This window comes from Setaria viridis, chromosome 1 (genome assembly GCF_005286985.2).
Source record: "Setaria viridis chromosome 1, Setaria_viridis_v4.0, whole genome shotgun sequence".
In the NCBI taxonomy this organism is placed as follows: Eukaryota; Viridiplantae; Streptophyta; class Magnoliopsida; order Poales; family Poaceae; genus Setaria; species Setaria viridis.
The window spans coordinates 32,533,942-32,545,554 of NC_048263.2; the positions used below are offsets into that span (position 1 = coordinate 32,533,942).

Sequence of the window (11,613 nt, forward strand, 5' to 3'; positions counted from 1 at the left end):
AACGCCGCAATGTGCTGGATCCCGTTGGGGTTGAGGTGCTGGAGCTCGAGCCCATAGTGGTGGAGGAGCCCGCGGAAGAAGCGACTTGGGGGAGAAGCGAACCCCCGCTCATGGAAGTGAGCGAAGGAGACGACATAGCCGGAGGGAGGCGTTGGAACTTGCTCCGTCCCCGGCAGCTCCCACTCGCCCGCCGCCGTCCTCTCGCAGAGGAGGCCCTTCCGCACCAGGCCCTCGGCGCGCGAGGAGGTGAAATGGGAGACCCCCCAAGAACCCATCGCCGGAGGAGGGAGGAGATCGACGGAGACGGGAAGAAAGGGCGCGGCTTGGAGCGAAGGAAACGAGGCAGGCACGGATGAACTGAGCGTGAGGCTGGAAGGCAAGAAGGCTCGAATGCGGAAGGAAGGCGGAACCGGCGCGGCGAGCTCCCGTTTTTATAGGAAAGGTACCGGGAAAGCCAAATCGACGCCCTGGCCGCCATAAATGCAGCGCCAGGTACGCCCCTGCCACGCCCGTTTCCTTTTCGAAAACCACGCGCACGATCGGCCGCGAAAACATCCTATCCTCCTCGATTCACGGGACGGCGCTCCCCATAACTCCACTTCCCGGATGGCGTGCCCACGACGCCCCCCACGTTCGGCCCAGGCGCAACGACCGCTCCATTCCGACCCAAGGCCCACAGGGAGGTAAGAAAGGGATACGGGGCTGAAAACGCCCCTACGGCCCATTACGGTCCAGAGGTTCGAAAGCTGGCCCGATACGGGTTCGACAGCTGCCTCAGGACATCCCCTGAGCAAGGGGTGAGTAGGGACGGGTCCGCTAGCGGCCAACACCCAGGCGAGCAAAAGCCAAGGGCGTCCTGACCTCACGTTCGAGTCCCGCCCGGTATAAAGTTCATGGTTTTTCCACGGGGAAAGGCAACGAGCCCCCAGATCCAGTCGAACGGATCCGGGAACTATATGAACTGGCCGGCGGGAAATCGGAGTGCGCCACCAGCTTGGCCCGAGCCGGACCCCCCCGAACGGGGATCGGGACTCCACTCAAACCTACCCGTTTGCAGCTCAAACGAGCACCACGGTTCGTCCAACGCGGATAACGTGGCCCGGCTCAACTCCTCCGTCCTAGCGAACGGACGCTTGAGGGACAACGATCAAAAGTCGACCTAGCCTCCCGATCGGTTTCCTGAAACGAGCAGGAGCTCGGGGGCCAGCATCGCAACCAACGACCACGCGTGTGGTCACAATTCGCAGGTTCCCCGGCCAAGCTGAGATAAAACGAGCGCGCCATAACACAGAGCCCGCGATGAAACAGCGAAAGAAGCCTCCGGAGGAGCACTCCTGCTCCACCACAGGCCCGGGGGCTACTGTTGGGGGGAAATATTAACAATCCCCTAAAATACCGCTCAAAGAAGTAGACACGAAGGCCCGGGCCCACCTAAGCATGATCAAAGCTCTGCCTCGCCCGACCGCGGCCTCAGGGTCGGGAACGCCCGACCTCCCTCGACAAAGCTTCCACCTCGCCCGACTGCGGCCCCGGGGTCGGGGGTGCCCGACCCCTCACCACGAAGTTCCGCCTCGTCCGACCCCAAGCGGAGGGGTCGGGCGCGCTGGGGCCCCCGGGGTAGGCACCCCCCTCGGATGCGGTCCAGGTGGGCAAGACAGACAAAATCCTGTGGGTCCCCCCGTTGGCCTCGCCATAAATGCGCCGCAGGCCTGGCGGAGGGAAGGGATGACCGCGCTCCTCACGCAACCCGTCGCAAGTACCCGTGCAAGACCGTACTGCGCAAGCTACAGTGCCGGCGGCTGACTCCCATTCGCCGCAGGGTACTCATGGCCTGCGCCGGCCGGAGCGGAGGAGAGACCGACCTATCCTCGGGCCCCGTGCACCCTCGGGTCCCGCGCGCTCGGCAGTAAGGATGTGACGCCCTCTCTCTGGGAGCCGCCATCCGAACGGTGGCATCCACCGTCCTCCCCAACAGACACCAGGATAACGACGGAATGCCTTCATCATGACCCGACGCCTACGAGTGTCGAAGGAGCTATCTGTAGGATGCAACGACAGTTGGCACACGGCCGCCTCCCCCTCCGGCATGCACGCCGGTGTTCGCCAGGGGCCGGCGGAGGCATCGGGCGCCTAGGAACTTGCTCCTCCTTCCTGCCGTATTTTTTACCATTCTACGCTTTATTCTTTACGGTCCTCTTCACCCAATCCCAGCTGTAACTCCGGCCACCCCCCTTGCGATATAAAAGGAGGAATCCAGGGCCAGAGGGGGGATCGGCTTCTTCTCCCACAAGCCACAGCACACAACGACTCTCCCTGAGAGCACAAGCACAAAAGAGACTTGGGACCAGTCCCTCTCTCGTCGATCTGTAACCCCTACTACAGAACCCCGCGTGGGCAATACGAGCATCCTCGATACTGGACGTAGGGCTTCCCTTGCCCGAACCAGTCTAACCCGTGTCTCCCACGCCACCACCTGAGGCTTTACGCGCATAAAAGAAATTCACTAGTCTAAGTCTTGATCCGCCGATCTTGACAACGACACAAGCCGTGGCCGCTATACTACAACCCTAAATTACCACCGGACCCAGTCCCTAAAACTCATTAATAAACAATGATACATTAGTCGGTAAAGGATCATTGCAAACCGTCGATCGGTATATCAAGATTTTCCTAGTAAGTGTCCATCGGTAAGTCCAACCGGTTTCGACAGGAAGGACGGGCTAGGGCGACGGATAGGGATGGGATGAGGCCGACAAGGGAGTTTGTGTAGTGCACGACATGCTGCGGTTGGGTGTTGAAGAAGTGCGCCATGCCCAAGCCCTATCAAAAGGAGATATTGGTGGATGCCAAGTCCAAGGAGGAAGAGAGGAGGTATTCGACTTGTTGCCGTCCTTTGTCGGAGAACCCCAAGCCCGACGAGGAGAAGGCGAGGGTGGCGGACAGTGTGTGGTGAGGAGGAAGAAGATAAAGACAGTGGGGTTGAGCTAGGAGATCCTAGTGGACATGAAGAACAACCCCTATCCCAACACCCTTACCCATCCCTAGCTGCAATCTCTTGCTCTTCAACATCCTTGAAGAAGGTGTCGCTAAGTACGAGGCTAGGATTGAGTTTCACGCATATGCCTTCCTCCATTACGACGTCAAGGGGTACGCGGAGTTCCAATGGGAGATGGCGGACGATGAGGAAGACAAGGCGTAGGATTATGTGTTTAGCCACGATCAGTAGTTTTGACTCACGATGCAGAAGGCAAAGCAAATGTGGAATGCTTTTGACTTTATCAAGCTTGGAGAAATTTAGATTTTTGACACTCCAAACACGTGGCTTCGCACATTTGACACCATTAAGATGGGAAGATGGGCTTCACAAATTTGACACCCAAATTATTGACACATTGATTTACTTCATTTTGCCTCTTTGATGATTTTATTAACCTTTTTCCATTTACATTTTGATGTTGCTTCAAATGGAAAAGCCCAATTAGTAGGAGGGAAGGAGATTTGAGTAAGCTAATCCAAAAGATATTCCGTAATGTATTTGGTGTCAATACTAATACGCATATAAATCCTTTCAAGTAATATCACTTCACAATGTCAAACAGTGCACGAACATAATATTCGCCCAGGATATGCACACATACGTGGTTACAAAGTACGAGCACAACCAAATCAATTAGAATGGTTAGCCGCACTGCAATCGTCACCCTTTCAAAACACAACCGTGGGTCATGCACAACAACACGTCAGCTCTAGTAATCTCGAGTTACACCTTTGGAAAACAACGACTATTGCTGCAAATCACCGAAACTTGGCTTGAGAAATTTACTGCATCACAATTCCAAATCACCACTGATCCCTGGACTGTATCTCCCGTTCTCCATTCCTGGATTATTTTCCAAATTCTCTAGCTTCCAGGTGTGAACTTCATGCAGATTGGTGGCTTGATCTTGGCAAGGGCGAGAAGGGAAGACGGGAAGGTCCATATGCCATCTCCACAGATCAAACCGGATGCCATTGCAGGCACCATGAAGGCCGCTTCATTCTTGTTCATCTTGTTCCAAACGAAGACGATCAAACTCCCGACGCACATATCGATCGCAAAGCTTCCACCAACAAGGAATGGCACCGCCATCGCCATTGGGAGGGGCACAAGTCTCCCATACTTGCGTGGTAGGATATCCCTTGCAACACTAAAGATGAATGCGAATGCGAAGAACCCTGCTGAGAGCGTAAGGCAATGCTTGGGCAACGCGGAGAAGCCCTCCACGCCAAGGACCGCCATGTTCCGGTAGATCAGCCCGTATGGGGCCTTCCAGTAACCGGTGGGGTTTCCGATGTCGAACGCGTTGTAGAAGAGCAAGAACGTGAGAGGCGCAACTATGCAGCCCATGGCCGTCCCAATGAACTGTGCCACGAGCAAGGATCTGGGAGATGTCATGGTCAGGTGACCCGTCTTGAAGTCATGCATCAGATCGGCGGAGGCCATCACCAGCTGCTTCACCAGCGTGCCGCCGGCGAGGCCAGCAATGACACCGTTGTCCTTGCCAGCCCAAGCTGCGAAGATGAACAGCGCGATCTTGCCGTAGTTGTAGGCCATGTTGATGTCAGTGAGCCCTGTTCCGTAGGAATTGGCGAAACCAAGGAGAGGGGCGATGACGTAGGCCACAATGACGTGGTACCACTTGATCTGCCGGAACATGATTGGGATGGTGATCACTGCAATGACGCTTAGCCCTGCATATCCGGCGTAAGCTGCCCAAGCGGGGAAAGAACCGTCCTTGAAGACCTCGTCACGTTGCAGATCGTCGAGTGGGACCATTTCGTCCCCATTTCCATTTGCCACTGTCCATTCAATCAACAACGGCAAGTCAATTTCAGAAAGTGATGAAATGTTTCAAAACTCATGCATCATGATTGAGTTTGCAGGGTTCCTGTTTCCTCACCTCTGTTGCTAGCACGTTTCCGGTTTAGTCGTTCATGCAGGCTCATAGCTGTGACACCAAGGACTTTAAAGAAGTGGTAAAGACCGTCTCCCATGATCAGAGCTATGCAGAGGAAGGCCTGGAAAGCAAAATTTTGACATTTATTCAGTGACACCTGTATACACTACTACGCAACTACAGCACTTTACTATACATCTGAAAAGCAATACTACTACCAATCTGTTAGGCCTGGTTTGGTTCGGTTGCTTATTTTTAAGCACCCGTCACATCGAATGTTTAGATACTAATTAGGAGTATTAAACGTAGACTATTTACAAAAATTCATTACATAAGCGGAGGCTAAACGGCGAGACGAATCTATTAAGCCTAATTAGTCCATGATTTGACAATGTGTTGCTACAGTAAACATTTGCTAATGATGGATTAATTAGGCTTAATAGGTTCGTCTCGCCGTTTAGCCTCCACTTATGTAATGGGTTTTGTAAATAGCCTACGTTTAATACTCCTAATTAGTATCTAAACATTTGATGTGACACTTGCTAAAAATAAGCAAAGGGAACCAAACGCCCTCTTAGTTGATGAGAAAAGAGAGACCTTGTAACCGTATAGGCTTTTCATGCTGCTTTCTGGTACATTTGCAGGGTACCACTCCCCCTTCTGTTTGCTGATGAGTGGCCACAATATCCCCCATGACAGGATCGCACCAAGGAGAGTGGATATGTTCACAAGGTGCGAACAAATCATCCCCGCACCAACATATGTCATGCTAAAATCAAAGAAGAACCTGACACCAGCAGAAATGGAGAATTAGATTGCGTTGCATGCTGCGAATTGTGGAGACATTTGATGAACAATAAGCAAAGTGTGTATATTTACGTCTGTTTCCAAGCCTTCAGACCAAATGTAGGGAACTGAACAAATCCGCAGATATCACCACCTGTGTAGAACCATTGGAAAAAACTCCATATGAAGCTGAGCCCGAAATACTTCAGAAACCCACGGACTTGCATCCTGTCATTTTGGGAAGTAAAATAGCCCATTTGGATCGGTTACTCATCAAGGGATGCTTGAGCTATCGGCAGCCTAAAGATGAACCTAGGAGAGGTGGGGTGATGAAATCCATACTTTGCATTCTTGTCCCCTTGCTTGGTGTGGAAACCATTTATGAGAACAGCAGTTGCAGTCCCACTCGGGTAAGTTAAATTGTAGTCAATGACTAAAACCTGAAAATGACATGTAAAATGAGTGACACTATTGATAAAGAAAATTCACCCAAGCCCCCCAAAAAAATGTGTTACATTTGTAAATATTGCAACTGCCACGGAATTTGGATAGTTGGTAAAACAAATCATTGGCCAACAATTGGTGGCAAGATTTGACTTGGGGTAGCTAATTCGGTATGGAACAAACAGCCCATAGTCTTTAGAAAGGCCCCTCATTTATAACTTGAGTTTGACGCTTGGGGTTAGTACCTTTTCAATAATAATGACGAAAAAGCTTAAAAAATTATATATGGGCATCCAACTTTGTTCCGATTGAGCCTATATGTGTCCTCTATTGACATGTATGTCACCTTAGTCGCTGAAAGGCTTAATAGCGGTCTGAAGGAGGAAAAACCTCCTTTGGAAAATTCTCCCTCCATTCTCTTTGGAGATAGACCAAAGGAAAAGGCAAACAAAATGACTACAAAACCCCTCACTACTACTGTATTATCTAAAGACTATTCGATGCACGCATGTAGAGCAATTTGTGAGAGAAACTAAGCATTGGCACCTTTCTGAGAGGAATCAAGCTCAGGAGGCCCGAGAAGCTGATTGCCGCCATGAACCCGGCCATCCAGCCGAACCCAGGGTCCTTGTAGCTCCCCGGCACGTTGGCCGGCGAGTTCCCGGACAGCTCGTACGTCCTCTTGTCCATGCCCAGCAGCGTGGAGCCGAACCCTCCTGCAAGCGCACGCGCGAATCATATCAGTCAACGACGAACCGTCACCGCACACATTCCTGTCCGGGGGGAGAGGATGCGAGAAGAGCATCTGACCGCCGAAGGCGATGGTGTAGCACGCGACGGCGCAGGTCTCGATGACGCAGTTCTCCTGGCGCGTGAAGGGTCGGTGCGCGACGCCGAGGCGCTCCAGCACGCGCGTCCACCCGCGGAGCGCGAGGAAGGCGATGAGCGCCGCGGAGACGTTCAGCGTGGGCACCAGCCCCGTGGTGAGCGCGATCTTCATCACGATCACCGAGAACATGAACCCGATCAGCAGCGCCGCCACCATGCCGCGGAGGGTCACCTGCTCGCGCCACGGCTGCACGTGCTCCTTCTCGCGCGCCGCCGCCGGGTCGGACTCCATGTCTTCCTCGGGCACGAGCTCGTGCTTCTGGATCTCGTCGCCGCCCCCGTTGCGCGCGCGGTCCACGACGTCGACGTCCATGGCGCCGGCGTTGCTGCTTTGCCTTGCCTACCTCCCCGGCAGCAGGAAGCCACTAACCGAGGAGAAGCGCAGAGGCTGGTGATCTACGGAGGTTTAGCGAATTGCACTAGCAGACGGATGAGATTGGGATGCCAATAGTATCGGAGCTTTATATAGGGAAATCTTTGCTAAAATGTCAACTCCTTTGGAAAATATATTCCAAAATCATATGTCCAAGTAGTTTAATGAATGGTGCAGGCAATCGAATGTTGCCTGTCCACTCTTCTTCATGCAGGTCATACTGTTCGTCTCATCAGAAGATACTCAAATGGGCAGTTCTTCTTCTGTATTCTAATCTCGGTTCATCCCACTTACAATCACTAATCGGAACCTAGAAGTTTTTTTCGTCGCAGAAAAATGTATCAAGAACCTTTCAAGTCGTCGCATAATTAGCTGTCGACAAAGTTGTTGGGGGAAGGGTGAAAGGGACTCGTGCGAGTATGACCATTCGGTGGCAGCATTTTTCTCGCCGTCTTGTCTGCATAATTCATATTGGAGAGTGATGGATCATGACCTTTTGAACGCAGAGCTGATGATATTTTTCGGGGAATAATGTCCTATCCCCGATAGGCCTGTAATCATACAGTAACTCATAAGTGCTCGTTTGCATTTTGTAGCAGGCATAAGAAGATGCATCCTAAACGAATCTCAATTTATACAAGGTCTTATAGATACTAAGTATAGGGTTTATGGAGGTTTCGGCTTCACCTATTTTCTTTTAGGTAGTGTTTGGTTGGCTCAAATGTAACGTAATATGATTACTGAAGGTAACGAATCTCATTACATATGTTTGGTTGCGGTGGTTTGTAATCAATTGACACTGTAATCGAATCCCTTACCTAAATAATATATATACAAGCTTGTTACCCCTCCTCCCCCACCGTAATCAGATATAGCACCCACACAGTAATCTGATTACGTTACCAGAGTGCAACCAAACAAAGAGGGCAATCACCTATTCCACCTTCAAATACACTGTAATCCGATTCCCTTTACGTTTACATTACCTTAGCACGAACCAAACACTATCTTAGTTTCACCGACTTCGAAGTCAAAAGGAGCCCTTCTACACGATCCCAGAAAGAGTAAGGTGGAAACCTAAAAACTGATTGCCTGCGTCGCCTTGCTGCAACTGAAAACCCTGTTTCAGAATCAGCAACAAGGGAAATCCTAATTTGATGAAAAAAATGTTGTGTACGTTGATACTCCCTCCGTTCCAAATTGTAAGTTGTTTTGGCTTTTTTAGGTGCATAGATGTTTGTATTCACGGATGCACCTAAATATAGTGTATGTCTACATGCATACAAATACCTATGGACTAAAAAACTAAAATAATCTACAATTTAAAATGGAGGGAGTGCCACGCAAGCACAAGTGCACAACCACAGCTTGAGAAGTTGGTGCAGTTTTTTTCTCCCAGAGGATAAAAATAGACTAGAGCAACGGGCCTACTTCATGCCGTTTTGCTACCTTGGATCGCTGACTTTTTCAGTATTGCAGCAAGGCAATCAGTGCTTTAATCCGTTGACTTCGCCCAAGTAAAGATAGAATTCATCGGTTTAAGCAAGAAAGCAGGACCGGCAAGGGAGCATAGAGAATCGGGAATAATTTACGATCAATTTGTATCATTGTTTGATGCTAGGGAACTGGTCATGTCTCCACGTTCGGGCCATCCGCCAAGTCCATGATGTTCGATTAGCTAGGCACCACCACCGTGTCTGTTTTCCATGAGAAAAACCGTGAGATGACTTCCAGGGAAAAAATTGAAATTATTTTATTTTATAAAATCACATCGGTAGAGTTTTACTGGCGGTCGACAGCCCATTTAATTTAGCTGTCTTGTGGCCCGATGCATGTTTGGAATGCAAAAGCCCAGAAGAACTGACGGAGATCCAGCCCAATGGAAAATATCCTGCGACCAGCCTAATATAGTTTGAGCCCAAAACATACGCGATTTATCAAGTGCTCCATCTTTCCGAAGATTATTTCCTACTTCCGATGTTTGAGATTGGTGCAGCCTCCATCCGCCGTCCGATCTTCCAGGCTCGGTGGATAGACTTTTTCTTTCCCGTTCCGTTCCAATCTGAAGCTCTCCTTCCTCCGCGCGGGGCGGGAGCGGGACGCGGACGCGGTGGCGGTGGCGGTGGCGGCGGCCAAGGCGCAGGCGGCGCGGGAGGTGTGCGCGGCGTCGGCGGTGTTCGCGGCCCGCCAGCACCGCCGCCGCTCCCCGCGCGGCGCCGGCAGCAGGCCGCACTTCGTCGATTGGTACCTCGTCCTCGCCGTGAGTAGCGCCGCTGCTCGATCCCTCCCCCTAATCCTCCGATTCATGGCTCAGTGTTACTCCCTTCGATGGTGATGAATGAATGGTTCGCACTTGCGCGGCATTGGCGTGTAGATCGGCGAGGCTGCATCGGAGGACGCCGTGCGGCGGCGGTACCGGCAGCTCGGTAAGGCACGCGGCGGCGCCGCCGCCATGGCACTGAACTGGTTGGAGGTTCGCTTCCTCACACGATCGCAGCTGGATATGATTGAATAACGATTCGTTTTGTTCTGTGATTTGTGGGTGCATGCATCGTTGCAGTTGCACCCGGACAAGAACAGGCTCCCCAAGGCGGAGGTCGCGTTCAAGATCGTCTCCGAGGTGATGCTGCATTCTTCTCCATTTCTAAATTCTTCTTGCATCGGGTCGGGTCCCCTTCTCAATCCTCGTGATGCTTTCGCATCCTTTATTTCGAATCTCTCTGCCTTTCCGCTGCTGTCTCGAGCCTGCCTTCCCATCAACCAGTAGCATTTTAAAATCAAGCAAATTCAGAAGCACTCCATCAGCAGTTCATCAGTGAGCTGCTGTTGTCTGTTATGATCGATCCGATTCTCCTGGCACAAGCATAACAACAATAGGAGCGTGTTTCCAAGGGATGCATGCGTTGGATTCGGATCAAATCTTTGTCGATCTGAGCTGAGCTCTATTTCTTTTCAAGTTTACCGTGGATTTGTATCTTAATGTTTGTCAGTTCTAGTTATTTCGTGATTGTTATTGTCAGAAGCTCATCTTATTTTTATTCTTTAGTGACATGACTCATGAGGCAGTAGCGTTCATTGTCGAGGATCGTGGATTCTCTGAAAGACGAACTCATGGCTCTACTATGATGTTCATGAGGACCCTTGCAGGCTTGTCTTGCTGTCTTGCCCACATGAGGAGTCTTGCAGGCTCTGTCTCATTCGTTTTGTATCTGTCAAGTGCCGTGCGAACTTGCTGAAGAAGAACATCTCACGGGACGCCTCATGTGAGTTCTGCGGCGAGGTTGAGGAATCACATCGTGTTCCGATGTCCTTTCGCGGCAAGCATCTGGTCGTCGCTGGGCTCTGACACAGCAACCTCCTCGGTCGAGCTTCTCTGGACGGGGAACGTCCGGCAAGTATCCCTGTGCTACACTATAACAGCTTCTTACTCCTCCTGCCGTGGATGTTATGGGAAGCACCGGAATGACCTAGTGTTCCAGCGCTGCGCTCAACGCTTCTGGTCGGCATGCCGAGATGAAGCCCGACTTTGGCGTGAACGGTTTCGGATAGAGGATCGCGCAATAACCGACTCCTGGTGTACTGTCTTTGCTTCAATGTAAACAATCCCAAAAGCAGATGTTCTCTGCCTTGCTCTCTTTTGATCTGCTGAAAAACTACTTGTAAGACGTTTGGCCTGCAACAGGTCCTCAACGAAATGAAATCAGGTGGGGGCTCGCCCCCCCCCCCCCCCCCCCCCCCCCCCCCGGTTGATCGTCAAAAATAAAAAAATGCTAAGTAAAATGTCTGAGTTCTTTGTTTTTTTTTGAACCATTAAATTGGCAGGAGCATTGCCATATCATATAAGAAGGAGAAGAGAGTTTACAAGAGTTACATAAATCCTAATTACATAAATAAAGGTGGCGCTCAGCTCTTCTGAGTTCTTTGTGAGAAGCAGGCAAATAATACATGAAGCAATACATCTTTTATTATACTATAGTAAGGCATCTTGTCTCTCTACATTTCTAAGTACTACCTCGAGTACTTACTAAATTCATTAATTTTTCATTATACTAATTTTCGTGACCTTGATAAACACTTAATCTATGAATCAAACATGTGACATCTTCCTACCAAATTGGGTTACAACTAATAGTTTAATTCCTTTACCCTTCTAAATCATCATGCCCCTAGCTATGACAAATTATT

General features: G+C 50.6%; 1 protein-coding gene and 1 long non-coding RNA gene across 2 annotated transcripts; one reads left to right on the plus strand and one right to left on the minus strand.

The window, feature by feature from the left end:
* Positions 1-3,582: 3,582 nt before the first annotated feature.
* Positions 3,583-7,688, minus strand: LOC117864206 (iron-phytosiderophore transporter yellow stripe 1). Its single transcript, XM_034748263.2, has 7 exons — positions 6,978-7,688; positions 6,714-6,883; positions 6,066-6,163; positions 5,817-5,951; positions 5,535-5,724; positions 4,941-5,058; positions 3,583-4,839 (listed from the first exon to the last, which is right to left on the minus strand). The coding sequence occupies exons 1-7, from the start codon at positions 7,366-7,368 to the stop codon at positions 3,902-3,904; spliced, it is 2,040 nt and encodes a 679-aa protein (XP_034604154.1). The 5' UTR covers positions 7,369-7,688; the 3' UTR covers positions 3,583-3,901.
* A 1,799-nt stretch (positions 7,689-9,487) lies between these two features.
* On the plus strand, positions 9,488-11,063 carry LOC117855908 (uncharacterized). The gene is made up of 3 exons (XR_011897260.1): positions 9,488-9,688; positions 9,803-10,048; positions 10,475-11,063. It is a non-coding gene; the product is annotated as an uncharacterized lncRNA (long non-coding RNA).
* Positions 11,064-11,613: the final 550 nt, after the last annotated feature.